This window comes from Taudactylus pleione, unplaced genomic scaffold, assembly GCF_031769625.1.
Source record: "Taudactylus pleione unplaced genomic scaffold, aTauple2 ptg000041l, whole genome shotgun sequence".
NCBI lineage: Eukaryota > Metazoa > Chordata > Amphibia > Anura > Myobatrachidae > Taudactylus > Taudactylus pleione.
Window position 1 is genome coordinate 33462317 of NW_028284443.1, and position 25742 is coordinate 33488058.

At 40.9% G+C, this 25742-nt stretch overlaps 2 protein-coding genes across 8 annotated transcripts in view; one reads left to right on the plus strand and one right to left on the minus strand.

Moving 5' to 3' along the window:
* UBAC2 (UBA domain containing 2) overlaps nucleotides 1-25742 on the plus strand; it is a 213135-nt gene that overhangs the window by 110965 nt on the left and 76428 nt on the right. The window lies entirely within an intron of this gene.
* On the minus strand, nucleotides 1731-22798 carry GPR183 (G protein-coupled receptor 183). Its single transcript, XM_088456529.1, has 2 exons — nucleotides 22775-22798; nucleotides 1731-4264 (listed from the first exon to the last, which is right to left on the minus strand). Exon 2 carries the CDS (start codon nucleotides 4242-4244, stop codon nucleotides 3159-3161), a length of 1086 nt encoding a protein of 361 aa, XP_088312655.1. The 5' UTR covers nucleotides 4245-4264; nucleotides 22775-22798; the 3' UTR covers nucleotides 1731-3158.

The window sequence follows — 25742 nt, forward strand, 5'->3', positions numbered from 1 at the left end:
CGTTCCACGACTTTAAAAAAGACAGCTTATTTATCAACGCCTATTAGCCTTTCTCACAATTCTAATTCTTGCCCTCTATCCTACCTTCTTATATTTTCTTATTTCATCTCTCAGTTTCCAACCATTTGCTTAGTGCTGTGGGTCCCAAACTTTTTTGAATCACTGTGTCCTCAAGTATCAGCATTTTTTCCACGGCATTCCTGGGCCAAAAGTTTTTGTTGAAAAATTCAGCAAGAATTATTAAATGAAGTAAATTGTGCTTACCTGCCACTCTTAGGTTCATTTATGTGGTGGTGGAGAGGGCTGCGCTTCCTTTTGTCCACATTTTTCGATTGCCAGCCACCAGCGCTGGTTTTCCCTATCACATTGACTAAAAATTATTTTATTTGGTACTTGGCCACCAACCTGTGGCACCCCTGCAAGTGCTCTGCAGCACCCCTGGGTGCCATGGCACCCAGTTTGGGAACTACTGACGTAGCCTGTAAGCTCTCATGGGCATGGCTCCCCACCCTCTTGTTTTTACCCTGCAGTTTCCATGTTCCAAGTGTGCTCTCAGTCAATCAGCAGCTCTGATTCTGTCTGTCTGCTCTCCCAGGGCACTGGGTCACTGACTGCTATTGTTAGTACCTGGCATTCAGCTGATAAAGAGATCTCAATGGTTGTTTTTACCCTGTACGGCCTCTTTGAATATACTGTTTTATTTGTGTGTTCTACTGTACTTTACCTGTATGGTGCCATGGACACTCTGAGGCGCAATATAAATAAACAATAATATTAACCACGGTAACCTAAATGGATGTTAAAGACAAAACTATGTAGTCACTGGTTTAAAAAAAAAAAAAGAAAAAGCCATTTTCAACCCTTAAAAAGACTTAAGTGAAAAATAAACATGCTTCATTATGTTCATTTGCAGAGATGTCCAGAGTCTGTATATGTTTAGATAAAGAAAACACTGAAGAATAGTCACATTTAAAAGCAAATTCATGAAAACTTATGCACACTTTAGGTGCTTATGATTTGAGGGCAGCACGGATGGTGTAATGGTTAGCATTACTGCCTCACAGCACTGAGGTTTTGGGTTCAATTCCCACCATGAGATTCCTCCCATATGCTAATAAGTTAGTTGGCTCCTGACAAAAATTAACTGTAGTGTGTATGTGCATGTGGAAGAGAACATAGGCCCTGATTCCGATATGTACGGCACTACCTCCCCGCCCCCAAATGGCTGCAGCATGTAATAATGGGGGCACTGCATGCGATCACGTAGGACTTGTTCTGCAAATGCATTTCACCAACAGAGCTCAAGTGCATCTCTGAGTCAGACGCATAGACTGTAAGCTTCAGGGACCAATGTGAATAGCCAAAAATCCTCTGTAAAGCGCTGCTGAATATGTATATATAAATAACTGATAATAAATAAATAAAAATGCGCTTACAATCTATTGTACTGGTAATTTATGCTATTACATGTTAATATAAAATTTGACGCATGGCGTTAATATTGTTGACTGCAATGGTGGAGAAACCTTGTTGGGTTTTTTTTGCACTTTTCAAGCCTTAATTAGCAGATAAAATAGTGGATAGGCGTGAACGAGCTCTAAATGTGATCTAAATCAACAATACACAGCATTTTTTTAAATATTTACTAATTACTATATTTTGATATTTCTGACTTCAGCAGTACAGTACATTGTATAGATTTATACATATATTTACAGTATTGCATGGTACCTAGCATTATATTTACACACACATTCTTTATTTCACGGTGTTCCTTTTTTATTTAGATTTTTTTACATTTACCAAGCTCTGTTTGATATTACTTTGTCAGTCAAATCATCAGAATACTTACAGAAAACGAAACTGTTAAATTGTTATAGTGTTTATAGAGTGCTATATATGCAATTACTATAGGCATAGTTACTTTTTGCACAACCCCTCCTTATATTTGAGTAGGGCCCAACCCCTGGAACGTCCTCTGTTAACATGAAGCCAATTAGCTATGAATTGAACCTGAAGGAAAACCAAGCTTGTCCTACTCTGCCCTTTGTTCCCCCAGTTTCAGGTAATGGGTGTTTCCAGGGGAGACCAGTCCCATTGTCTACGAGTGGATTACCTAATAAGTGGTTGTCCTAAGTTCCAAATGAGATGAATACTATTTTACTTACTTTTGAAGACCTCTAAATCTTAAATGTAAATTTCCTTAATGCAAGAGCTAATATTTTAACATACAAAAATAAACTATACATAACCAAATCTTCTTATAACAAAATACAGTTTTGATGAAACTGGGGTATATATTTCCTGTACAGCCCAGTATTTCCATTTGTAAGTCTGTAGAAGTACACTGCTGGCAGCTTGTCAAACAATAGCTTGTATTTAGCGTCAAATGTACAGTATCAAGCATCTTGGCTTCTGTCAAAGTATGCAAACCTTTTACATATGTATATTTTTGTATTTAAATTATTTACAAATATGAAAATTTGACTCACCTTGTAAGTTAACTGTCACAATTATGTGGTTAATGAGCCTGTTACACAGACAAGGTAGCCATTTTTTAGTTTGAACTAATACTCATGATAATACAGACTATTTACACTGTTTACAAGCAAATTGATGGGCTGCAAACTGGCGAATCAGACCGCAGTATGGATGCCTCCACTATTTGTAGGTGAAACGTTCACCTACTTTTAATTTCTCCATAAGATCCTGGGTCAACTGGGGTGACTGTGCGGATGCAGTTTGCATCAGGGTATGGGGCCATGTCATCTTGATTTACAGTGAATCCTGGTACCACGGCCCTGGACTGTCCACAGAACTTGTAAACTAATTGGGTTACGAGAGATGGTTTTACTGTCCTGGGAGAACTCCCCAAAATGTTCTTGTTGACTGGATATTCCGGAAGAGTAGCTAGTTCTGCACTGCTGTCTTTGCACTAGGCATCAGTTTAATAACCACAAAATGATATGCAATTCCTTCATAAGCTTAGTTCCCCAGTAGAAGATACAGCTTTTGTAGAATGAATTACAAGGCTGTTTTTATAATGATTAAACTTTTATAATGATGTAAACTCCAGCACTGTTATAACCTAGAGTCATTAGTCATTATGTAGCATGATCTAAAAACCTTACTCTCTTCCACTGTTTCTTAAGTAACATTCATAATATGCTGTTTTGTTTTATTTTATTTGCTTCCTTTTTTGTCCTGAGTTCCTGGTTTAGTTGCATGCTTTGCCCTGTTTGGCTTTCTGTCATGTCCCGTGAGCTTTCATCAGCTTGAGGCCTTGTAACACTGGAAGAGCTTATGCTAGCCTGCCGCCTTAATATTTTCATAATTTGTCTCTTATATCCTTTGCATGCACAAAAGTATATGAGTGGATCTAGGCAGCAGTTCAGGTTCATTAGACAAACAGTAATGTGAAGAGCGATTTGAAGTTGTTTCATCTCAATGCATCCTGGGTTGTAAATGAGCTTTCTAACCATATGTTGGGTAAGGGCAATGTGATAAGGAGTGAAACAAATGAAAAACGTCACAATAACTAAAATGATTGTGTTAGTAGCCTTTTTGTTGGTACCAGATTTTTCCGATAATGGATTTGTTTTTGTTGTCTGGCATAGTTTTATACTTATTTGAGAGTAGCAATACAGTATTATTACTAGAGGAAGAAAGAATCCTATAAAACATGCTCCAAGAAGCATGAATGGCAAATGTGGAATTTTTTCAAAGTTTGGGTATTCCATGCAAGTTATTTTACCATCTGGCTCCTTGTGTGACATTTCCTGTAAAAGTAGTGGAAATGTCTGGAAAAAAACTAGCAACCAAACTAAAATGCAGATGATCTTGGCAAACTTCACCCTCCTAATTTTGTTTTGTGGGTGTACAACTGCAAAGAAACGGTCGATGCTTAAGCAAGTCATAAAGTTTACACCGGCATAAGTGTTGATGTAAAGGAAAAGCGATGTAATTCGGCAAAGTGCTTCTCCTAAGGTCCAATCAAAACCCATAGCATAATACACAATTCTTGTAGGTGACACAATGGCAAAACAAATGTCTGAGATGACCAGGTTTCTGGAGTAGAGCGTGGTGGAGTTTAGCTTTCGTCTGTTTTTGTGGATGACGTACAAAGCCAAGATGTTTCCAAGCAGTCCAAATAAGAAAATCATGCTGTAGAATATCGGCAGCAGAATTCTTGCTGTTTTGTGGTGAAAATATAAATCACATGTGTCGTTGGTACTGTTGTCCATATTTATAATGCTTTATCAGCCTGAAAAACATAATTGCACATCAAATTTTCACATAGTTACAATGTTTACATTTATTTTCTGATTATTTGCTTTTATGTTACAATAGCAGTGGTCTCTACCTAAATAGACTACAAGAGGGCAATTCAATTAATGGCAAATCCGTTCGCTCGGCCAAATCTTCATGCCAGCCACCGTGCTTTACGGCAGCAGGATTTTGCACAAAAGACAAAAGTTTTCGCTACCACACAGGTTAGCGAGCTCTTTTGAGCGAATCAGGCATTTGGCCAGCCGGACAAATGGTGCGAGACACACTGCCGTTGCTGGCATTTAAACTCTGCAGTAACGCAATTCGCACCCTTCACCTGCAATTGAATTACCTCCTAAGTGTAAATTATTTTTGCATTATACAGGATACGGTCCAACAACTTATGTTGTAACTTGAGGCATTAGATAAATAATAACAATAAATGGTTTGCAAGTTATGTTAGGATTTACAAATCATCTTATTGATCTGAATTTCAAAAATAAAACTGGTTACATTTTTCTTTAAGGATTTAGAATGTATTGTCATGTGTATTAATTATCTCTTATATTTTTATTGATTTATTTGTGGTAGTTTGCAATAAAAATTATACTTTATGGCTCTTGAGGAACGTAATTTTCTTCCTTTTTGACAAATACAATTAACACCGTATGTTTAATTCAGTTTAACATGTTCATAACCCTCACTGTCTTTCAAAAGAATAGAAAATTCCTATAATCTGTTAGGTTGTAGGAAGAGGACCCTGTTCATGAGAGCTTTTACAGTCTAAAGGGGAGGAGCAGACTGTGAGCAGGGAGCATGGAGCAGTGGATTAGGATAAGAGCTTGAAGGCTTTGATAAAGAAGTGGATATTGAGAGTTTTGTAGAGGGGCGGACAGTCTGATTGTATTGCTTACATTATGTTTTTTGTGTAGCGCTCTCTCTCTGTCAGGATTCAATTGGGGTTTCCCCTGTATGATCATACTTGCAGTAAACTGCTTTATTAGATGAATTAGTAAGATTTATTGTCATACAGGTGGTGCAATATTTAAGCAGGAAGATAAGGTAACAGGTAACAATATTCACATAGGCATTTCTGAGTAACTGGTATGCAATGGTACTACACCACAACCCTGGTCAGCTTGTCAGATATTTCCTGCTGCAAAAAGCCATGCAGCTTAATCAATATTCAGCCCAGCTGTATGTACGTTTTGGGACCAGTTCCAGTAGAGGGAATGGTGGAGGTCTCAGGGAAGGACCCTCTACTTCAGAAATAAAATACAGTATTGTCAAGTGATGTAATTTGATAGAATTGTTTTTTAAGGTAGTATTCCAATTTAAAATAATTAAAACATGTTACATGAAACACTAGGAATGTAACATTTAATATCTCTCTGTATAAGGTTCTCTTTCTCTGGCTAGTTTCTTTAAATCAGTTTAAGGAAGGAAGTTGGTTAGGCAGTGACTCATAAAACTTCAACATTTGGACACGTTACACATAGTAAAATAATATCTGATACTGTGAAATTTCAGAATTGTCGTTTCCTAGTGACCTTGCACCTTTCATTGTTTATACATTTGGGGATATAGTTGATCCAGTGGTTCCCAAACTTTTTCGAATCACGGCGCTCTAGAATATCATCATTTTTTCCACGGCAGCCCTGGGCCAAAAATGTCTTATTGAGAAATTCAGAAAAAATGAAATGAAGTAAATTGTGTTTATATGTCACCCTTAGGGTCAGTTTTGTGGTGATTGACCAGGCTGCACTTTTTTTTGTCCACATATTTTTTGATTGGCAGTAATTCGCACTGGTATTGCCTATCACACTGACTAAAAATTATTTTATTTGTTACTGGACCACCAACCTGAGGCACCCCAGGGTGCCATGCCATCCAGTTTGGGAATCACTGGGTTAATCTCTTGCATGGGTGCAGCAACAAATACAGCATTGTCATTTAAACATGAGTTAAAAATGTGAAATTCGTTGTGGGCATAAGGGCAACAATCTTCTGTGTTGCTATGGGATGGAATGAGTTCTGGAAAGAAGTGAACAATGAGAAAAGATAAAGCTTTAAAGAGATGGCAAGGTAAAAGTACAAAGAAAGTAATGACCTATGGATGGATCGGTAGCATGCCTCACGTTACAAACACAGTGTGATGGTTTGGAACTGAATTGTTTTTACCATTGTTGTAACTACATAGTATTACAGCAGCAGAAACACTTCAGATGTGAACAGGCCTGGCGACAGGGGGGGTACAAAGTGTACTCACGTCCCAGGCCCCGATGTTGAGAGGGGCACAAAATGGGGCTGCGGTGCCTAAATGTGCATTACATACTGACCGCTTTGGCCAGCGGCGCACTAGCAATCAATGAAGCCGGCCAGGGTAACTCCCATACCGGCCACCCCATCACCTGATGCGTGCTGCAGCTGGCAGCAGCGCATGTACAGTGAAATGAATGACGCGGAAGTGGCGACATTACACATGCCGCTGTGCTGGCTCTTCTGTCCCATGGCCACCTAGGGAGAGAAGCAGGAGACAAGTGCAACTGCAAGCTTGCGGCGCGAACTGGCTGGAAGCCCACCTCGCGCCCTTGAGGCAGCCTCAGCGGCACTGTCAAGAGTCAAGTGTGCGGTAAGTGTACTGTTACTTTATTTCATTTCCATTCTAATGAAATCCATTATAATATATATATATGTATGTGTGTGTGTGTGTGTGTGTATATATATATATATATATATATATATATATATAAAATGTTCATTCTAGCACCCTGCACCTGTCATTACCTCTGCACTTCCTCTTTTTTTGTCTGGGGTGTCACTCTTTGCTCTGGTGCTTCTAGCACACTCTTATCTATATCCCCGCAATTTGATGCATCAGCTGAGTATGCTAGAGGCACCAGAGCAGAGAGCGTCACCCCAGACATGCATATATACTGTGTATGTATGTGTATAAATACATAAAAATATATATATGTAAATTGTGTGTCACCTGCGCAAATGGTGTGTAAATGTATGGCACTCTGATGCAGCCCCGTAGGATTCAATAGTTTGTGCCAAGATTCTAGTTCTATCATATCTGATTTTATATATATATATATATATATATATATATATATAAATATAGTTAGAGATGAGCGGTTCGGTTTTACTCAGAAATGTTCGGATCACAAAAATGGCTATCTGGCTCTCACGTGTTTTGAATATTCTGTACAATGGGATTAATTCGAACTTGCGCTAATTTGGCGATAAGAACCGAATAAAACCAAACCCGCACATCTCTAAAATATATATATATATAACGGAAATGCCCTTAGCTTGCGCCATTTTAAGAAAACAATATGTAATATCGCTGCACCTCTGTATTGACCCCCTGTTAGATGGGTCTTTGAAATGACATAGAAAAGAAGGAAGAAAGGGCACTAAAAAAAAATAACAATATATAGTTTATCTTATTAGGGAACCTGCTGACTGTGTATACCACTTTAATACAAAAATATTAGTTCGTTTGTAGGTAAAGTCCCAAGGAAAATTAGTCCTGTTCGGTGATGTGATTAATAGGATTCCTTTCCTGTAGGTGGAACAGGTAACATCAAAGTTCTCTGTAGGTAATTGGAAAGCGGGAAAGTGCCCCTCCGAATATCTGATCTTTCCTTTGGATTGTACTGCAATAGACCCTCGCACGAGAAAATCACCCAAGGGCTACCATTAATATTTAAAAATATTTATTCTATGTAAGAACAATTAGTAGAAAAAACTGTTAAGCCAGCTTACATTAATTATTTCCACAAAGGATGATATATTTAGACCATAGTCAATTTTGATATTGACATCCACAGTCACGCTCACAATGATGGACCCGAAAATTCCAATGTTAAAATGAACCAACGCGTTTCGAGTTTCGACCTTAAAAGAAACTTCCTCCGGGGTTTATCTGAACTTATATTTTTGAAGTAAAACACAAATGTGTCTTACTATATTACCGGAAAAGTTCCACGATTTGATGCTGGAAATCTCAATCTACGACCTAATATTATTTCCAACGACCTCAGATTGCAGTGTCTGATAACTCAATGAATCTCCGTGCCTGTGTGTGCATCCTGCACCTGCACTGATAGTTACTAATTTCCTCCAAGCACATTTTCAAATGCCATGGTCTCCAATGTTGGTCTGCAATGTAAAAAATGAAGGCTGCAGATGTACTTCAAGGTCTTATTCTTATACAGATAACCAGCAGATGACCAATAAGTACTAAGAATCATTGGACAGCTGTGTTGAACTGTACAAACCAAATGAACCCTCTGAGAACAAAAACTTTTTTTTTTTTTAAAGTATATGTGTGTGTGTATAGCTATAAATATATATTAGAAGTGTGTATGTATACATATATACAGTATACACATCAATGTATCGGGCTCAAAGATTTCGGCTCCGAATGTGAACAGAAATATCATGAAAAATCTTTAGAAACTTCTTTGCAGTGACCAAAAAACACACTGCCAATGCAGCTAAGGGGTTCATCAGAAAAAAAAGAAATCAAAGTTTTACAATCACTATATTCCAGGGCCCTCATGACAGCTCTGCAGCATTGCTTTTCATTAATACATTGTGTATATTAGTGGATTCAAGGCCTGTGACTAATGTTACTGCATTCTAGACCTCTCAGCATTTGGGTCCTTGAAATAGGTATGGGGCATGGTTTTGGTACGCATGAGCCTTGATCGCATCATAGTGGACGTGCCACAACAGAGCCAGTGGTTTTACTCCTGCACTTGTATTTTATTGTCACACCTGGAGAAGCTTGTCCTAAGTGCCTGTAATAGGGTAATACCTCCCAACCCACTCTGAAATCCAGTACACCATAGGTTCCTCTCTGCAGAATGAGTGCTTTGACAAGTCTTTGGTCAAACATTAAATTACTGCGGACACTGCATAGTGAGGTGAGCCTGGATGAGTGGGTGGTAGTTAAAATGAACCCTTAGCTGCAGTGTCCTAACTGCACCATATTAGTAAATTAGGACTTTATATGCTTCTGTTTAAACTATGGATGGATTTGAAGGATTTACTAGACACTCAAGTAGCTCTCCTATTTCCATCACTAATAATTGCAGGGTGTAAGTGATTTAGCTATATAACCAGTTAACTGCCAGCATCACATGCTACCGTGCCACCACGCTGCTTCCCCCGGCTTTTCCAGAGCAAATCCGTTTGCACAAAGGAACAATGAGAAAAGATAAAACTTTAAAGGGATGATTCCACGGACCCCCCGGAAGTGACTGCCGACATCATTTCGGGAATCGTGCTCCAGAATGCCGTGCATGTGTCGGGGAAAACAGGGCGAGGAGGAGAACTAAGTTTGACTGATCTCTGCAAGTGCAGAGATCAGCTTCAACAGGGGTAACTGATCATCAGTCACCTCTGACACACGCTCCACTGCGCTCTGCTTATGGCGAAAGAGGGGCTCGGGGGGTATGCCTGTGGGGTTTGGGGGGCTATCTAGAATCAGTGGGTGAGGAATCATATATATAGAAATACGACGCTGTAGAGGGAAGAGAGGGTAAAATAATAATAAAAAATACTTGTCCCTGGGTAGGAGAGTGGGCTGGTTTAGAAAATAGGTCTTTTTTTTTTTTTTTTTTACTACTAATGGGGTATGAAGTGGTATTATTATTAGGATTTATGACCCCTGGAGGGTCTATTGCCTATATGGGGTGGGAAGTTATTTTATAATGGGGGCTACTGCTTTCTTGTCTGCTAGCTATTCGTATCGAGCTATAGCTCTTTTTATCGCATAATAAGACCTCCTTACTTTACGGGAACATTTACCATGGGCATTATGAAATGGCAGTCCTGCTTTCCAGATCTAACAGAAGCTAACATTTTGCGCATTCTTCAATATTCCCTTCGCACAATTGCTGCTACTACCTATAGGAAGATGTTCTACAGATTCTTTCTCCCAAGCTGTCACCTTATCGGTATCGCAACCTCTTCTGCATATCCAAAATTTACCCATGTGGAGGCATCTCTATATCACTGCCTATGGCACGGTAATTTTGGATTGGAATTGAAACAGTTTTCGTTAGCTGACTTAGTTAATTATCTTTGACGCCGGAATGGGCAGTGTTGGGATATATCCCGGGAACAATTAGAGTTTCTAAGGGTTGTAAAAAACTATTGTTGATTATTTCGGCTGTAGCTAAAAAATGTACCCTCCAACAATGGATTCATCCTACCCCTCCTTCATTAGCCATGTTCAAAGAGAAATTATTTTAGATCTTCAAAATTAATTGGATTGATTCCTCCCTTTTATAAGGAAAAGAAAACAAATTTTTTTTTTCAATCTGGGAACGTTTTATTGATACTTTAAATTCTGATATTAAAAGGCAGATACAAAATGCTTTAAATCAACACAATGGTATGAAACTAGAATGATTCTACAAGAACCCCCAATTACCTACACTTAAAGATAATGGTGGCTTTGGGCATGTGCGTGCATGGCTCATTTCTTCTTCTTATCTTATACCCCTTTCCCTTTTCTCTCTGTTTTTTTTTTCCTTTCTGTTCCCCCTTTCTCTCACTACTATTGAAGTTACTACCTTATTTTTTCTGTTACTCCTACTCTTGTTGGAAAAAGAGAAAATAGTGGTGAAGTCTTTGAGGGGTATTCAATATGAAACGTTAACCTTGCCAGCGAGGTTTTCGCCGCACATTGGAGGTTTTGCCATCGAAAAAGTTTAGCGCGCGCTCCCGCTTATCCCCGTATTCAATTTGAAATCGTCGACAACGGGACCCGGCGATACTTGGATCGGCGAAAAAAAACTTGAATTTTCAGGAATTAATTGTAGGAGCCCCCTAAAGATGTTCAGACCTCGTGGATCACTATGGGTACCACCGTTGTTGCCTGCAGAAGAAAGTCGGGGTTTTTAAATAGCCATGTTTTTTTCCCCGCCATTGAAGAAGTGATGCAGAAGAGCACTTAGGTTTTTTTTTTCATTTTTTTAAGTGGTCTCATTAAATTTGTGGTACATGAAAATGGGTACTAGCATATTTTTAAGTCCCTAAAGGTAATTTTTAAAAATTCTGCAAAAATGCACCTGCCGCTACTTTGCGCAATGAAAAAAACACCCGCCCCATACTTGGGGACCCCACCAGAAATAATTTTTTTTTTTTTTTTTTTTAACCTAATTTTTTTTTTTTTAAACCCAAATTTTTTTTCTTTTTTTTTTAAGGGTGTCCCGATTTTTTTTTTTAGGACATTTTTTTTTAACATTTCCTTTTAAGGGGACATTCCCAAAACTACAGGCTATTTTTTATAAGCCTACACCCCCAAACCCCTATTCTGCATTTTATTTCACTTGCTATAGTGCTTAGAAAAATTATCCCTGTTTTTTAAAAAATGACCCTTGACCCATTTAAGGAAAAAAACGGGAATTTTCGGGAAATATGCCTGGGTCCCCCCTAAAGATGTCCAGACATGGGGGATCACTATGTGAGTCAGCCCACATGGGAACTGTCAGTTGCCGGAGCCAATCAGCGGGCGCTCTACAGTCAGCGCTGCCACTGATTGGCTGACGGGACTGCAATGCCTCCCATGAAGTGCCGATAGCAGGCATTCAGGAGCTATCTGTATGTGTGACAACACACATACAGATAGCTGTGTTGCGTGGATCGGCTAAATGCGTTTTTTTTTTTAAATCCCATGGATTACTGCGGAGACCAGCGCTGGATGTAGGTGAGTATGAAATCTTCCTTGCAGGGCCAAGTATTAAGGATCTCTACTGGAGAAGGGGACAGAAACTTCTGGTATAGGTAAGTATGTGTGAATGGGTAGGTGTCTGTAATAAACTTATACTGGGCACGGTGTGTGTGTTTTGTCTTTTTTAAACTATTTATTTTACAGTGAAATTACAGGTGCCGCATGTCTGCTGGCACTTGTAGTTCCACAAGTGCAAAATGGCAGGCATGCTGGCACTTGTAGTTCCACTGTAAAGTACAATAGTGTTACATTATTTGGCCCACCTATTACCCCCATACCCACCACTCCAGGGTTATGGGGATGAGCCCCAGGCTTCAGCATAAGCCTGTGGTGCTCGGGAGAGGGGGGACCCTTTTTTGGGGGGTCCCCAACTCCCCCGAGAACACCGGCTTGCGCTGACCGACTTGGGGTGTAATGCTTTGGACCTGGAGCCCCGGTGATTGGGTCTCCAGGTTGTGGCATTACACCCCGGTCGGTTGGGTCTGGTGCTGGTCTTAAATATAGGGGGTACCCTATGTAATTTTTGCCCCCTATATTTAAAACCAGCACTAGTCCCTGCAGCCTGGTGTTGGTTTCTAAAATATGGTGGAACCCTACACATTTTTTTCCCCGTATTTTTAGAAACCACCACTGGCTGCAAGCCTGGGGCTGGTTTGGCTTTTGGGTGGAGGACCTTATGTCATTTTTTTGTCAATTTTTACAAATTTTTTTTACAGGATAACAAAAACTAAACTAAAGATGTCTACACATGGGGGATCACTATGGGTAACCCCATTTTTAACTCCTGAAGGAAGTCTGGGTTTCTAATAGCCGCTGCAAGTGCATAAATGCGACTTTGAAGAAAGTGGTGCAGAAGAGCATTTAGATTTTTTTGGGGGGGAAAATAACTATGCCCAGCAAATTTGAGGTACTTGAAAATGGGGTCAGCATATTTTAAAGTTGCTAAAGAGACTTGAAAAAATCGTGAAAAACCCACCTGCCGCAAGGAGCTGCAATGAAAAAAACACCTGGGGCATACTTGGGGACCCCCCCAGAGTCAAGTTCGCTATTTTTTAACTTTGTTCCCCAACATATTTTTTTTTGGCCCCCAAATTCAAAGTGCTTTTTTTGGGGTGTCCCGATTTTTTTTTTTTATTTTTTTTTGACACAGATCGTTTCAAGGTGTCATTCTGAAGGGTGCAGGCTATTTTTTTTTTAAGCCTGCACCCCTAAACCCCAATTCTGCACTTTTTTTCGACACCTATTCAGTGGTGAAAAGTTATCCCCGTTTTTTTTCAAAGACTTTTCGAACCTGCAAAAAGTCTTTGAAATTGAATACAGTGTAAAACCAAAACCTGCGATAATGACGTCATAGGTGTGAAAACATCGCAAAAACTGAGTTTTCGCTCCATATTGAATACCCCTATTTGTCTCAATGCCACAAACTGAAGATATATGCTTGTTTATTGGTTGGTGTTAATGGACCAAGATGACCGTCATTTTTGCACTTGATTTCTGTTGATAATTTTGTATTTTTGTTTTTAATACATGCTGTTATTTGTCCATTTCACTGTTGCCTTGATACTGTGAATATAGTATATTTTTTGTGGTATATGTACTTAATTATTTCTGTTGACTTCAATTAAAAATATTTTTGAAGAAAAAAAAAGAAACAAGCATTTTTATTTTTCAACTTAATTAAATAATTTAAAAAAACGTAAATTTTGTAGTGGTTTACGGTGAAAAAAATTCAGTTAAGTGGTTAAACCAAGAACCCTGGCCTTCTATCCATGAGGAATTTTCTTAGTATTGTGACATAATTGGGAGTTGCCACCACAATGCAGAAGCAGACTGTCCTTTAAGGAACTGAAAATTTAGTTACAGACTGTACTGCTAGATCTGCCAGCTCTCATTAAAGGGGCCTATCCATTACTCGACTTTGTGAACACTCCGACCGAAACCAGGATGTTTGGGTCGCATTGTTCACAAAGTCAGGTAATGGATAGCCGGCAAGGACCAGCGATGCGCTTGCACGCTGGGTACTTGCCGAACCCGACTGTCTACTGAACATGCCCGTCAACCTGACGACGCTCGTTAGGTTCAGCATGCTCAGAGATAGGAGGTTGGGTTCATGATTTAATGACGTTCAGTGAACGCCATTCAGTGTGGGCACTGCACCATGGCGACCTGAAGGTCTGAACGCTAGCCGTTCAGACTTTCAGGTCGCCTAATCAGTAGACACCTATACTCTTCTTGACATTTGTGCTTGTTACATTTTAATGTCAATATCAGTGATTTTTATTTTCCAGAAGTCTTATTTTTTTCAGAGCTAAAAAATAACCTTTTTTACTTATTTGCTCAATCAAATAAAATGGAACCAAATTGGCAAAAAATATATATTTTTTTAAAGATATTTCAAGAAATTAAAGCAATGAGATTTTTTAATTAACACTATCTTGTAATTCTTGCTGAGGCATTAATCCTCCTTTCCAAGGTAGTACAAAGTCTAGAACGAGGCTTAATATTTCTTAAACTAAACAAACTACCACACTAAATGAGGGGATGAATTTATAATTTAGATCCCCCATCTATGGAAAACTTATTTTTTTGTGGACTGTTTCATTGTCTTGTAGTAAGTGCTAAGGGGACACTTTATTTCAAGTAGACATTCCCCTCTTTGAAGCAACCCCCTTGTGTGTAAAGGGAGAGCTAAATGATTTTGTCAGGTGATCACCAAACTGCAGCTGATAAATGCCCACATCATTTGAAAGAGGAGACTCCCCTAATGCCGCCCCCCTCTCCCTTTCTTTTCTATTCTATACAAAAGTGATGTTCTCACACCTGCATATGACACCTTTGTGCTCCTATCTTTATATGTTTTTCAGTTGTCGGTATCTGGTGTGGCACAGCTATGTGATGGTCAGAAATATAGAAGGATTAGAAGCTAACTTTTTGTTGTAATTATGTGTTTTTCTAAGATACAGGCACACCTGACATGATCTTATATCCCATCATAGTTATCCATCACTACTTCTATTTTGAAATAGTATACAAGTGCCTCTCCAGACCATGGCTTTCTACCCTTCTCAGGAAAGCATAACTGTCGGAACAAACCTTTTATTGACGCTGCCCGTCTAAATCCAGTCATGTTGGAAATAAATGGGAAGTAACACAAATTGAAAGAGCTTCTTTGGGGTTCTCAGAGGCAAGATAGTTTAAACTTGAGCTGCTGTGGGGGTGCAGCAAAGCCCCCAAGACGGCATGACCACACACCCTTCAGCAGGCAGAGCGGTATGTAAAAGGTAGAGGTGGCCATCGATGGTCTGATGATGTTTTTGACACTGTGGCTGTATCTGCATGCAAAATGTTACATTACAGTGTCGCAGCCGCTTACACTGTAACTTTGTATTTCCCATACAGATACAGCCACAGTCACACACATGCCGCATATCATTTTAATCAGCATAAGCGCATTGTGCGACCTATTCACATTGCTGTGCGATTAAGACACATTTTAAGGGAAAGAGTCCCACAAAAAGACACTCTGCGCTACTGAGTCGCACGACGCTCACACGTTATGTGTAACGCGGCTTGTAGCGCGCGGAGGATAGATGTATGTAGACACATCTGTAGCTCTCCATTTAAGTGAGAGAGCAAGGTTTTGAAATTTGTCCTGGTTATTGAGGTAAAATATATCCCCAATCACCTTTTTATATAGATCGTAAAATCTGCATTACCTTAACCATTTCTGAAAGTTATATTTCCTTCTGTTTAGGAGTATGTTAAAATTATATTAAAGAGCACACAAGGCAAATACACATATTTAAATATATATATTAAAATTAAATATTACATAGCTGAATAATATTTGTGAAATAAGTGATTATACAATAATACCAATTTCTTTTTGACTATATACAGCTTGGTTTATGTTCTTTTAGCTTTTGAAAGAGCATAGATTACAGTGTGCTCTGTATGCAAATGCCCATACTCATCTTGAGCCCAGCAGCATACAGCAATAAGCTCACCATAAGATGGCTTCCTTTACACAGTTCCTTTGGCTTGTGTTTCAAAGAACATTGCACAATGATAATGTATTTACTATATCTAGGCCTTAATCACACTGCATTACTCACTAACCACTTTGCTGTTTCGCAATTAGGTGAAACAATTCAAAACGATAGATAATTTTATGTCCACATGAATGAATTAACGTTTAATGGCAAATACTGTTTATAAAGTGAATTAGAAAAGTGTTATTTTAGTGGTGCTTACAAAATCAGTCCTTTTCTCCTCACTTTTGTTAAATTGGTCTATTCAATTGTCAGTGGTAGGATGGTAGCACCAGCTACTACAGGAATATGGCAAATGTTTTAATTAAAATCATGACGGGTTTTGGTTCACTATATCAAATGATCTCCAGTGCAGTTGATTTACATACAGTAGATGAGGTGAGAAATGCAAATTCTAGTTCAGCAGAAAGACAGCACATCTTAGTACTGTACACAGAACCAGGAACCTACAGTGTCTAGGTGCACTTAACTGTGTTCTGCCCACAAGCAGCACATTACTTATTTTTTCATGGTATCTCTAGAACTTATACAATAGTTTTATACGACATGTCAGTGTGTGCACGCATTATGGAATGGTTATTTTGATTTGTCTGTCAGTCTCTGAGAGTGTATATTGTACATATCAACTATGTCCAGTATGTTGGGTAGTCCAACAATGACCAGCATATTATTTCTGTTTTGCAAAAAATTTGCTAGATTCAGCCTGCCTTGAAGCTTTTCAATCTTAAGGTAGCTTCACTGAGCCCTAATGAGTGAATGCCACATTGCCAACAGGTTTGAAAGTAGCATACATTGTATTCCATTTTGCTGTATTCAAGCCTTTGCTATCTGCAAAATGATGTACACTATACCTGCGGCGGTACTTGTCAAGCTGTATAGCAAAATTTGATAGCACGGTGATGCCTTTTTAACCTTTGCGCACAATGTGTTTCTATTCTGAGCAATCTCCATGCAAAAGAGGCCCCTTGCTCTGCTCTTCTAACAGCAGACATGGGGGCCTTGGAAGCAGGGCCGGCTCTAGATTGAGCAGCGCCCCCTGTGCTGATATTGTTTGGCCGGGCGCCCTTAGACCCAAACACCCAGTGAAAAGGGATATGGCCTACTCTTCATAGACCACGGCCCTAGATGAAAAATGGGACTGTCTCACTGAAATCGGGATGGTTGGGAGGACTATGCCTCTATGGGGTGGCACCCCTGTCACTGGTTGAACATCCCTAGAGCCGGCACTGGGTCTATTAATGCAGAGTCACCCTTCCAAGCAGGGCCTCCTCTATGGTTGTTCGACCAGTATCATATGGGCACGCCCCAAAAATGGCGTCATCTAGGAGCGTGGTCTATGGAAATTAGGCCAGATCTCACACCACCGCGCGCTTGGGTCTAAAACCGCGTATCCACTTGCCGACTGAGGAACGATTATGACATCGTAATCGTTCAGTCGTTCCTCATCCTGTAGTTGCCCACACTGAACGATATGTCATAACATTTGCCAATAAAACACTGCAGATTATACATATTGTAAACTGTTTTAGGCTTCAAAATCTGCAATAATTGCCAGAAAATAATGTAAATTATGAGCATCTGTTTTAGCTAGAATAAGGATTATTGTTAATATCGGTATACAACAAGAAGAATAAAAAAGCAAAAAATATCTTCCTCAGTCCACATTACCACTGCTATTGCTATACTAGATCAGTATGGTAATAATGTAATACGGTTTGCAGGCAAAAGGTTGACAGTTATGTTGACATTGTCAGAATGTAGACATTATGGTTAGGCTTAGGCTGCTGTATCACGAAGGTTAGTGTTAGATTGCGGTATAAGGGAGGTTAGTGTTAGGCTGTAGGAGGTTAGGGTTAAGCTGCGGGAGGGGGAAGGTTAGGGTTAGGCTGTGGGAGGTGGAAGGTTAGGGTTAGGCTGTGGGAGGTGGAAGGTTAGGGTTAGGATGCGGGAGTGAGAAGGTTGTGGTTAGGCACTAGAGGGATGGTTAGGGGTAGGGACTAGAGTTAGGGATAACAGAGAAATATTTAGGCGTGCGATCGTAGCTTTCATCCGGAAGTGCTGGTCACATGACCACTGAGTCATTGTTCTTACTCTGTATGTATAGCATTCACAATTTATAGATAACCAAACAATAAATCTGCTGACTAGCAACTTTTGTGCTGATATTTCCAGAGGCAGTTTGGAACTTGACAGTGCGTGTTGCAACTGAGGATTTTTATCCGCTATGCACTTCTGCATTCCGTGGTCCCATAGCGTGAGCTTGTGTGGCATATCGCTTTGCGGCTAAGCTGCTTTTACCCTTAGATGTTTCCGCTTCAAAGTGCCGCATACTTTATGCATTTATGCAGCGTAGTGAATGTATGTGTATGTATATATATATATATATATATATATGTGTGTATGTGTGTATATATATATATATATATATATATATATATACACATACATACTGTATACACACATTATTTAATTGAATTACCTGAAATAGTACAAAGGTATACTGATAGGACAGGGGTTCCCAACCATGGTCCTCAAGGCACACTAACAGTCCAGATTTTAGGGATAGTCATACTTGAGCACAGGTAACTTAATTAGTACTGAAGTTATTTTGAATTAACCATCTGTGCTCAACCATGGATATCACTAAAATCAGGACTGTTACTGTGCCTTGAGCACCGAGGTTGGAAATCATTGTGATAGAACAAAGCTTAGATTGACAAAAACTAAAAAATAATATAAATTTCAGTGTTATATAAAAACAAATGCCTTCTACGTTATTAAGTAATGGGTTAAGAACTTACAGCTGTCCTGTACCATGAAGCACCACCAATGGACTGATGGAGATTGGAAGTAGGTCTTATGGACCAGTGAATCAAAATTTTAATTCTTTGGTTCATCATGCAGGGTTTTTGTACGCCTTTGCGAAGGCGAAAGCTGTAGGGTTTATTTACAAGCTGCTGCTTCCCGGTGTGTTTAAGTACAAAAAGTAAAAGCACAATGCTTTTAATAGCAAAACATGTTTTGCTATTAAAAGCATTGATCCTTTAAGTTTCAGACTTAAACATTACTGAAAGTGGCGGCTTGCTTGATAATTAAATCCATGTGACACCAATTTCCAAACATGGTGGAGAAAGGGTTGTGGTCTCAAGTTTTTTTGCTTGATCCCAATTCGGCGACTTGCACCCTGAACCAAAAGGCCTACCGCAACACATTGCGGGTTAGGTATAGATTACTGGCAGTCAGGATTCCGCAGGCAAATCTAACCCTAGCTGTCACCCTAACCCTCCTTCCCCGATGCCTAAACTTAACCTTCCCCCTAGTGCCTAAGCCTAACCTCCCCCTCCCTGCACCCTAAACCTAACACTCCCTCCCCAGTTCCTAAACCTAACCTCCCCTCCTAGTGCTTAAGTCTAACCTCCCCCTCCCTGCGCCCTAAACCTAACACTTCCTCCCCGGTGCCTAAACTTAACCTCCGCCCCCTAGTGCCTAAACCTAACCTCCCCGCACCTTAAACCTAACCATAACCTCCCCAGTGCCTAACCCTAACCCCACACCCTAACCTTCCCCGAACTGGTGATACTTACCTTCGGGATGTCGGTGCCAGGAACCCGACGCTGTTGGGATTTCGGCGCCAGTATTTAGACCGTCAGTATCCCGCACGCCGACTACATCCCCATTTTACAGCACCATGAAAATACCCTCTGGTTTACACCTAGTTGGTCAAGAGTTCATATTACAGCAAAATAATGACCCAAAACATACATCGTGCCCAGGGGTGTATGTAGGGGTCCAAGCGCCCCAGGCAAAGTAAGGGACTGTCACCCCCCCCCCATTCCTGTTGGCAGCCACCCGTACAGACACTGTAGTGGCTGTACAGGTGGCGATCTCTCCCCCCCTCCACTCCCTAGTCATCTAATGTATCTGAGTAAGAGATCAGCAGCAGCACAGAATTTTGACAGACAGAACTGTCCACAGGCCAGCGCCGCCCCCCCCCTCCATTTGACGGAACTTCTGCATCAGTGTTGGAAGACTTCCAGAGTAATATTTTATTTCTATTTTAGAAAGAATGCCACGGCGGTTATATCTGCAAAAGGCGATTAATTTGAGTCCAAGATTTATATAAAAATGTGTTAACCACTTAACTGGCTGAATTTTTTTCAAAAAATGTCCACAGAATTATTATTATTATTATTATTATTTTTTTAAATCAGATTATGTTAATAGCTATTTAAACCAGATTCAGTATAATTTTATTAACAAATATGCAGATATGTTAATAAAATTGTACTGAATAACGGTTAAAAAGCTATTATTAATATAATTTGTTCATTCAAAAAATAAAAAAGAGCAGCCAGCAGCAGAGTGTCCTCCTCATGACTGCTGGCTGGGAGGGGGAAAGCACAGGGGGAAGTGGGGCTGCTGTAGTGCTGTCAGCAGCCCAGGCTGATGGGTGATCCTATTAGGACTGGCCATCGCAGCTGCCCCCCAGCAGAGACTGTAACCCAGGGGAGAGAAGGAAAGCTGCAGCTTCCCTGATCCACCTCAGTTCGAGCTGCAGGATTACGGTCTTCCTGCAGCCACAGATGGGCGACCCTACTGAATCACAACTGGCAAGTAGCGCCTCAGGGATGTGGTTGGTCTGGACAGGTGGGCTGAGCTCAGCAGCTGCTGGAAGATTAGCTTCTGACAGCCGCTGATAGGCTCCTCTGACATGATCACATCAGATGTGACAATTTCAGGGAAAGACCAGCCTGGAGAGGTCACATCTGATGTGACCACACTAGACAAGTGGTTTGTATTGGTCTATGCTTTGCTATCAGAGTGCACTGAGACATTAAACTGCTTTAAAAACTGTGGTATTTCAAAGATTTTGACTGGTAGTATGTGTGTTAGGCAGAATAATATTGCAGTGATTGGCATTGCTGTATCTATAGATGTGTGGCGTTTGTATGTTCTCCCCATGTTCTTTTGTGGGTTTCTTTGTACACTCAAGGCTTTTGTCAAATTTAACACTAGTGTTTGTAGTAGAAGGAATACATTGTAAGATCCATAGAAGCAGGGACTGATGTTAATCATGAAATATTCTCAGCAAAGCACTTTGGAATATGCAGTGCTAGGCTGTCTAAATAACTGTTAATACATAAATAAATGTGTTTTTGAGCAGATTAGTAGAAAATTCAGCGGTTGAAGATTATAATCTCCAATTTCTGTAATGTTTGCTGTTATCAGTGGGTGCGGATAACAGATACTGTAGTCACAAAGATCACTTTCTGCAACATTTTGAGTAACCTACTGTTCAGGAAATGCATACGGTAGTTCAAAATTGAAAGTTTTCCACTGAGTTGGGTTAATCATTGTATTGAAATTATACTTTATTCATTTATATGACTCTAAATAGAAATTGTGTAATTCTGCATGCAGTTTTATATATTATTAGTCTTTCCTCTAGCTCCGGCGGCAGGCAGGGCGCCGGAGCTAGAGGGAGGGCGCCGCGCCCCGCTAAAACAGCCTAGCGGGAACGCTATATTATATTCTTAAATAACATCTAATAGTAGAGGTTTGTTATTTGGTACATATAGACAAATGCGCTATTTTATCTGTATAAATATAATTATTCCTTTCAATAATTTTAGCCTGTAAAAAAACTTAGAAGCATATATTTTGCAATGTCAAACAACATTTTGCCAAGACTGAAATATTACTATATCAGGTAATCGTATTAAATAATAATTTTTTCTCTTGTAATCTGCCTATAAAAGATATGCGACTGCTAAATGTCTAATATGTGATATAATACAAGACCAACACTTGCAGGTGGAAGGTTGTACAAACTAAGGATTAAAGGCAAATGGCATCTTTGCCCAAATAACCTGACACAGATGTTATTTCTCACGTAGGTAACATTTATAGCTGACGGTATTGATTATACTCTCATATTTATAGATCTAAGCTCTATTAATGTATTTGTCTCCACTAGGCTGTGATGCACTATTCTCATTAGTTCATCACCTCCTCTCAGTATTGTGATCCTCGGGGCTGTGCATAACATAGTATTCACTGAGCCGCCCAACAGCTTTTATAATAATGAAGATTACAGCACCTCATTCATTTTAGTACATGAGCCTCCACCAAGCCTTGTAGGCAGTGAGTCTCCCCACAGCGATACCTGCACACCACATAAGTGTGCCTCCCATCAGACACATACTGAGCCCTTTCTGAATGTCTAATCTGTAATACTGTGCTATATGATTTTCTGTCAGTGTGTGTCACATACTTTACTTGTCTCATATTATGATATTTTGTGGAAATGTAATACCTTAAATTGCAGATTTTCTTTTAATGACACGTCTTTAGGTGCTAATAAAGTAAAAGATATACAGAAACATTGCATCATAAAGTGACAAAGATGTTGTAATTGCTCACACGCTGGAGCTATATTGTTTCAGCATTTGGTGCTTATACATGTTGGTGTCTTGGCAAATAACATAATACATTTTCGGTTACTAAGAATGCAGAATTACTTATTTTTGCTGTTAAATAGAGACCTATAATGTGCTCAACAATAGAAGTAATACATGAAAGCAACTGGCAATCCCTTAGCTGGGGAGATACTGTAGCATAATGCTTATTTACCAGTCCTAAAACATTTTACCTATATCTGATTGCCTTTTAATATAATGGTAATTCTCATACTTACAGAGCTGTTCTTCTTCCTCTGTGCTCTTATTAGTGAGTGCGTTAGAAGTTCCCTCCCTCTGATTTCAAGACACTTTTCTAGTGTCATAATCAGCATTTCTGTTCCTGTGGTTAGAATATCATAAGTGTAACTTGCTGCTCGTCTGTCTGTGCGAAGTGAATCCTTTTAAGTATTATATTAAGAACCCTATTCTTCATTTTTGTGGCTAGTTATTAAATGAATAAATGATAAGTATGAGGCATTACCAGATCTTACCACCAAGTCTAAAGGTGCCTACATACATAGCAATATTTTACACGATCTGGCCGATTCCGATGTATCGGAACGACAGATCGTGTAAAATATGCCCAAATCGTGAGTAAATCATGAGTCCCCCTCATGATCACGATGCGATGCACGTCCCCACTGGTCGCACATCGCATCGTCAGGTCTGCCGTGCTGTAGGGCAGATCTGCCAATCTGGGACCCAGTGCACTGGAGTCATTGGGTCCCAGATTGGACACTGCAAACACCAAATCGTGTGCAGAGCTGCCGAGGAGAGTTTTAAAGGGAAATCGTGCACAATGTCAGATTGTGAGCACATCACTATGTGTGTAGGCACCTTAAATGTAATATCAGTAGCTGGAAAGTCATCTCAGTGTGCTTTATTGTTGCCTTTGTCCCAGCAGCACATGATTCAGAGTTACACACAAGTCTGTTTTGGTGACAAATAGTGAGATTTAGATTTTTTTGCACTGCACATGCTCCATAGCTGAGCATTAGCAACTTTTATCACTTACATTAGATTCAGAGTCGTATGCACCTCCAATTGCAGCTAAATGGGTGTATCAGTGCGCAGTGGCGTAACTAGGGCAGGGCGTGCGGAGGGGCACCGCCGGCCACGGTACCGGCCCGCCCGCCCGCCCTAGTTAGCCAGTGTAGCGCCAACCGCAATGAGTGCGGTCAGCGCTACACATTTACACAGGACCGGCGCTAGGCTTCCAGCGCCGGTCCTGTGCTGCACACCTGAGCCCGTTCCCTCCCCCTGAGCGCTTGCCCAATAGCACCAAGAAGCGGACTCAGGCTGTGCATAACACACGCATCGCCGCCAGCGCTGGCGGCGATGCGTGTGTTAAACAGCAGCCAATGAAAGTCAGATAGACTCTCATTGACTGCTGCAGCACCCACTGCAAGAGCCGGACTTCCGTCCGGCTCCTGCAGTTGGTAATGGGACAGACGTCATGTGACATCATGACGTCTCTCCCATTATGCTGAGCGCGGAAGCCCAGGAGGAGTGGCGGCGGCAGCGGGAGCGGTGTCGCAGTCCGGAGCAGCAGCGTGGATTCAGGTAAGTATATTTTTATATATATATTTTTTTAAACCTGTCAGCACTACTGGGGGCACAATGGGGGAGGGGGTGGCCACTACTGGGGGGACCTCTACTGGGGTGGGGGTACAACGGGGGCTGGTGGCTACTACTGGGGGCACCATTATTGGGAGGACCTCTACTGGGGGGGGCTATTACTGGGGGCACCATTATTGGAAGGACCTCTACTGGGGGGCCTATTACAGGGGGCACCTAATCAGGAGGGGGAACCTCAACTTGGGACCACTAGTTGGGGGGGGGGAAACTACTACTGGGGGTATTATAAAAGGGGCCTACTACTAGGACAACTGCACTGGGGGGACCACAACTGGGGGCAATAACAGGAAGGACCAGTACAGAGACCACTGGATAGGGGGGGTCACTACTGGGGGCCTGCATCAGGGGGACCACTACTGGGGGCACTGCATGGGAGGGGGGACTGCTGCTGGGGGCACTATATAAGGGGCTTACTGCTAGGGGCACTGCGGGGACCACTACAGGGGGCACTAGATAGGGGGTGATCACTACTGGGTGCCTGCATAAGGGGGAGCACTACTGGGAAAACTGCATGGGGGGGACTACTGCTGGGGGCACTATGTAAAGGGCACTGCATAGGGGGGGGGACTACTACTGGGGGCACTATATAAAGGGCACTGCATAAGGGGATACCACTACTGGGTGCACTGCATTGTGGGGACTGCTACTGGGGGCACTACATAAGGAGGAACACTACATAGGGCACTACATTTGGGGGGACCACTACTGGGGGCACTGAGTAAGGGGAACTAATTGGGGGCTGTTTAAGGGGGACCACTACTGGGGATACTGTATAAGGGGCACTACTATGGGCCTGCATAAGAGGGATCACAACTGCATACTGGGGGAACTGTATAAGGGGTACTACTGGGGTTAAGGTGCATATGGATAGGAATGTTCAGCGTGAAAATAAAGGGGTGTGTCATGTTAACACGCCCCATTTTTAAGTGACCACGCCCATTTTTTATGTGCGCACATATCGGGATGTTAGGGGGGGGGTACTCCCTTTTCACATTTGCCCTGGGCTCCAAATACCCTAGTTACACCACTGTCAGTGCGACAACTGGGTGTTCACACGTGTCTCAGAGGCATGTAGGTGGTCAATTCAAAGCGGATGGCTCATATGCTTCAATTTTGCTTCCAATTTAAGGAGGAAATCAATTAAACGCAAAATTACCGCAGGTAATTACGGGAGGTAGCCTCGGGCTTTAACGCCCAATGCTATTCAAATAGCCTCCCGCATTCGCCTGATAGCTTTGTTAACTCACATTAAACATGTGCATTAACACGGGTTATCGGGTGTTAACACACAGGATCCGTGATAAGTTTACGAACTTGTGTGTTAACTGTCAGTTATCACCCGATAACTGTACAGTTAACAGGGTTTTTTGGGGCGGTTTTACAAGCCCTCCAAAAATATCCCCGATAAGCAGGGCTGATTGAATACGTGCCAGTGATCAATAACCACCCATTCAGTTAACAGGGCTAATTGAATCCCGCCCTAAGTTTGTTACTTACATTAGTTTACTTGTTCTTACCGTCCATATGCCACTCTTCTTACTTTGTCTTTTACTTGGGTACTTCAGA

Bases quoted from the DNA above. Each gene is read 5' to 3' on its own strand.
- GPR183 (XM_088456529.1), bottom strand. From the start codon at position 4,244: ATGGACAACAGTACCAACGACACATGTGATTTATATTTTCACCACAAA.